General features: G+C 53.5%; 1 protein-coding gene across 1 annotated transcript in view; it reads right to left on the bottom strand.

The window, feature by feature from the left end:
• Nucleotides 1–1,511: 1,511 nt before the first annotated feature.
• The window catches only part of UBE2V1 (ubiquitin conjugating enzyme E2 V1), a 30,771-nt gene continuing 28,270 nt past the window's right edge, over nt 1,512–4,012 (bottom strand). The window contains 2 exon segments of the mRNA XM_014591211.2: nt 1,512–3,070; nt 3,073–3,142. Coding sequence (XP_014446697.1) covers nt 3,009–3,070; nt 3,073–3,142 — 132 coding nt within the window. The 3' untranslated portion in view covers nt 1,512–3,008.

The following is a 4,012-nucleotide window of genomic DNA, read 5'->3' as shown; positions in this document are numbered from 1 at the left end:
GATGAAGGGCGGCGGCTCCTCCCGGTGCAGACCTGGCAGCCCGGGGACTGCCGTGGTGGCGTTCTGACCTCGGGCCAGCACTCATGTGCCCCACCCATAAACCTCAGACCACCTGCAAACCTACAGGACAGGTGCAAACTGCTGGCAAGAGGGTTCTACTGCATGTCAGCTCGGGCGACCCCAAGCTCAGTGCCACCCTCCAGGAGTGGCACGGGCCTCATCTTCCTCTTAGTTCCCAGCTTGGGACAGGTGTCGCCTTTAGTCTTAGCCCTGAATCTGCTTTAGGGTTTCCAGCTGCATTTTGAAACAATCCCAGAACCTTCTCTGTCCTCTCCCTTTGGAGAGACGATAGAAGGCAGCAGTTTGCTCCAGAGGACGACCGAGACCTTTGGGCAGAAAGCCGGGCAGGACTTCCTGGAGGCGGCCTGTCAGACGACCTGGCCTCTCCCTAGCAGCTAGTTCTGACCTGAGCTGGTCCCCACGGCCCGAAGGGCATGGCCAGCCCCTGCCACAAGAACACCACGGCCCTGTCTCTCAGCAGTGGGAAGTTCAAATCCCGGGTGAAATAGCTAGACACGCCCCTGGCCCTCGAAGTGGGTGCACACAGACCTCTCAACCATCACACGGAGACACACGTGCCGGCCAACGGAGTCTTCTTCCAGAGAAGGCAAGGTCCTGCCACTGTGCAGCTGCTGGTGGAGCCCCATTAAGTGGAACCGAAGGAAGAACCCCTTTTAGACCACGGGCGCTCAGGGCGGGTCGGCAAGCACGGCCCACTGCTGTGCACAGTCTAGCGAATGGAGGCGGATCTGAGCACACTCACGGTTGATCTCATGGCAGGGAAGACTCAGCTTTGATCCCCAGCTAAGCAAAAAGGTACTCCCTAAAATAACTCCCTTCAGTAGCTGACCAGCAATACAAAAAAAGCTGTACTTTAATGTTTTTAAGAGAAATTTTGGCGATAGGGTACACGAGCTCGCCTGAGACAGAGACAGACAGACAGTGAGAAATTACCTCCGGGGGTATGGCCACGCCACAATCCCCTCTCCTCCTCTCTCCTCTCAGAATTTTGGGCATGCATGCACACGGGCCTGGTGTGAGCTTGTAACCGCTGGGTCTGGGACTCGAACCGGATCAAGTACGTGGGAGTCTAGGACATAACCATTATGCCATCTGCTGGTCCCTCCATTTAACATTTTACCAGCCCCCTCCTGCCCCCCAAAAAGGCAAAAAACTGATGGAAATGGTTTCTCCCAGTTATTGGTACTCACACGACACCCTGGGTTTTGCCTCTTGGCCTGCACATCCTACATGGTCATTAATTTAAGCTCTTTCTAGAAAAAGCGTGCTGACCCCTGTGAGGATGTCAGCTGGACACCCATAGCACCAAAAGCATGAAACGCTGCCCCGTCAAGAGAAGGAGCACACAGCCTGTTAAATAGTAACGCACACTTTCTTTTATTATATTAAAATCAGGCAATGATCTGACAATAAAAAGGCTGCTTATGGAATACTGTTATGTTAAACTTTACTTACAGGGTGTTAAATCCTTAGAACTAAGGTTTTCCCCAGAAAAAAAGATGAATGGAAATATCAATTGCTTTTCAAACTTGATAGTTGCTGCTTCAAAAGGTGGTTTTATACAAATTAAAAAAAAAAAAAGGTAGGAACACAATGAATTGCTTCTATTCGGTTGGCACCCACATGTCAGCATGCAGTGGTCCTGAACAGATGGCGGACTCACGCAGCCGCGTGCCAGGAAGTCCCGCCCGTGGCTCGGGCTCCGCGGACGCAGTCCTTGCTTAGTCCCTGCTGAGGATGTGAAGGCGGTGGCAGCACCAGAGCCGGAGACGCACCGAGGTCAAGGTTCTTTTTGTTCCAGTTGTCAGGTTCCAAACCAGACCCGAATGGGTTGCAAGGATGACCAGATGCGAGCCCTGCTGAAAACGTCTTCCATTTTAAAAGCAAAAGCAATTACGGGACAAGAAAACGATCATTCGAAGGGATGTGTGCTTACTGGTGTCTTCGTGTGGCCTCTCTCCGAGTTCGGCTGCCGGGGGCTCTGCGAGCCGGCAGGTCTGAGTAACCCTGGTGACAGCTCTTCTCATGTCATCGAACCTGAGCGGAAAACCTAAAAACCACGTAGGCAAGGACCACGGCGAGGGTGGCACTCACTTCCCGGGCTGGCGGGGAGCGCACTGAGCGTGGAGGTCAGGGCCTCTTCCCGACCCAACCTGCCAGCTCCGCCCACGCAGGGCAGTGCCACGGGGAGCATCGGGTAGTGACGGTGCAAAGGGGACTTGAGGAGGAAGGAAAAGCAGCACCCCTCGATAAAGGTAGGGGACAGAAGATATGGGGGGAGAGCCCTGAATTCCTCACCGAAGGCCAATTTCAGAGGGGAAGGGGGTTACAATCTATGCTTCGGCCGAGGGCGGGAGTGGAGGACAGGGGGACAGGTGGGATGGCTTGGAGGTGGGGGATCAATTAAGACTTAAAAAAAAAAAAAGAAACCAGGGGTGCAGGTAGAGCACCCCACACACCCAGCAGTCCCACAGGCTGCGACCGGAAACCTTCACATCTACTCTAACGAGCACCCCACGCCGGAGGGCTGTTGCAGGGAGGGCAAGGGAAGAGGCAGGGGGAGAAGGCAGAGACCCCAGGCCATGTGATCAGCAGCAAGGTGATTGTGTGATGTGTCTTTTCACAGTTGAGTTAGACGTGCCCCACCAGGTCTGATGGGGACCAATTTAAATACACTCTCTTGATCCCAGAAGTTCAACTACGTGGACAGTGGTTACACTCGACAGGGTGATCTGTTATAACGCAATTCATGTATCTCAAATGGACAAGAAATTAGTATCGTTTACAGTATCTTAAAATAAATTGCCTTTGAATGGGAGCTTCCTTTCCAGTACTTTGAGGTCTACAAGACTGTATCTCGAAAATTGACTTCTATGGAAAATGAAGACTGCTTAAGTCAGATGGGGGAGGGCCTGTGTTCTTTCTGATTAATTGCTGTAGCACTGTCCTTCTGGCAGCTGCAGGAGCTTCATGTTCTCTTTAGACATCACTCCTGCAGGATGACTTTGATGCTATACGAGTTCTGCCACTTGGCTAGCACTGAGATGGCTCTGGGGTCCACCTGCAAAAAAGCAGACGCAAGGTCACCGCAGGCTCCCCTACAGACGGCCGGGCTGGGGGCTAGCCCCCCGCGGACCTGGGGCAACAAGTTCAAGCTCAGTATGCAGATCGCATCGGTACCCAACCCAGGAGACCCAGTCCCTCCCTCCAACTGGTCTGTTTCCCCCCTTTTTATGCCTCGGGCCCTCACTATTTGTGAGAAGGAAATGGTGACACCAACGCGTGGTGAGACTCAGCCCAGCCAGCTAGGAGCTACAGCGATGACCTGCTCCCAGCTGCCATGCCCAAGGCCGTCTCTCCTGGACTCTGCCCCTAGGCGGTGGATGATAAAGCAACAGAGGCCTGCCGATCTTTCAGGGTAGTGCAGTCCTACCCCAGAGCACACGGATGTCTGGGTTCAGGACTGCAGGGGGAGCTCAGCGACAGCTTTAAACACCCAACGCACAGGAGCCAGGCTTGCCTTCTTGGTTTCTTTCAGATGGCCTGAATGTCTCCAAGACAAAGGCTCGGGGTGGCGGGCGTGTGCACCCGTCCTTTCACACTTGAACAAGAGAACAGAGCTGGCCACAGGCAGCGAGGGAGTAGCAGCTTATTAATGTCGCTGCTTTGGTGATATTTATTGCTGCCACTGCCGTCCTCTTGTGACAAGTGAGACAGGTTTTCCATTTATGGTAGTAAAAGTTCATTTCAAAAGGAAAGCCATGAAAGGAAAAGACTCTATCAGTGTTCGACAAACCAGGCTCTGGCGGCAGAGATGAGGCCTGGGCCACAGCTGTCACCTCTGCGCCTCAGTGTCCCCATCTCTACCTGGTGGCCGGCTGGGGGGAGTCATGAGTATAGAACCAGCTTGTATCAGAGTGACAGCGGTTCA

The sequence above is a fragment of the Tupaia chinensis genome, unplaced genomic scaffold (assembly GCF_000334495.1).
Source record: "Tupaia chinensis unplaced genomic scaffold, TupChi_1.0 Scaffold000049_1, whole genome shotgun sequence".
Taxonomy (NCBI): domain Eukaryota; kingdom Metazoa; phylum Chordata; class Mammalia; order Scandentia; family Tupaiidae; genus Tupaia; species Tupaia belangeri.
The sequence above is the reverse complement of the archived record's forward strand: the minus strand, read 5'-3'. Positions and strand labels throughout refer to the sequence as shown.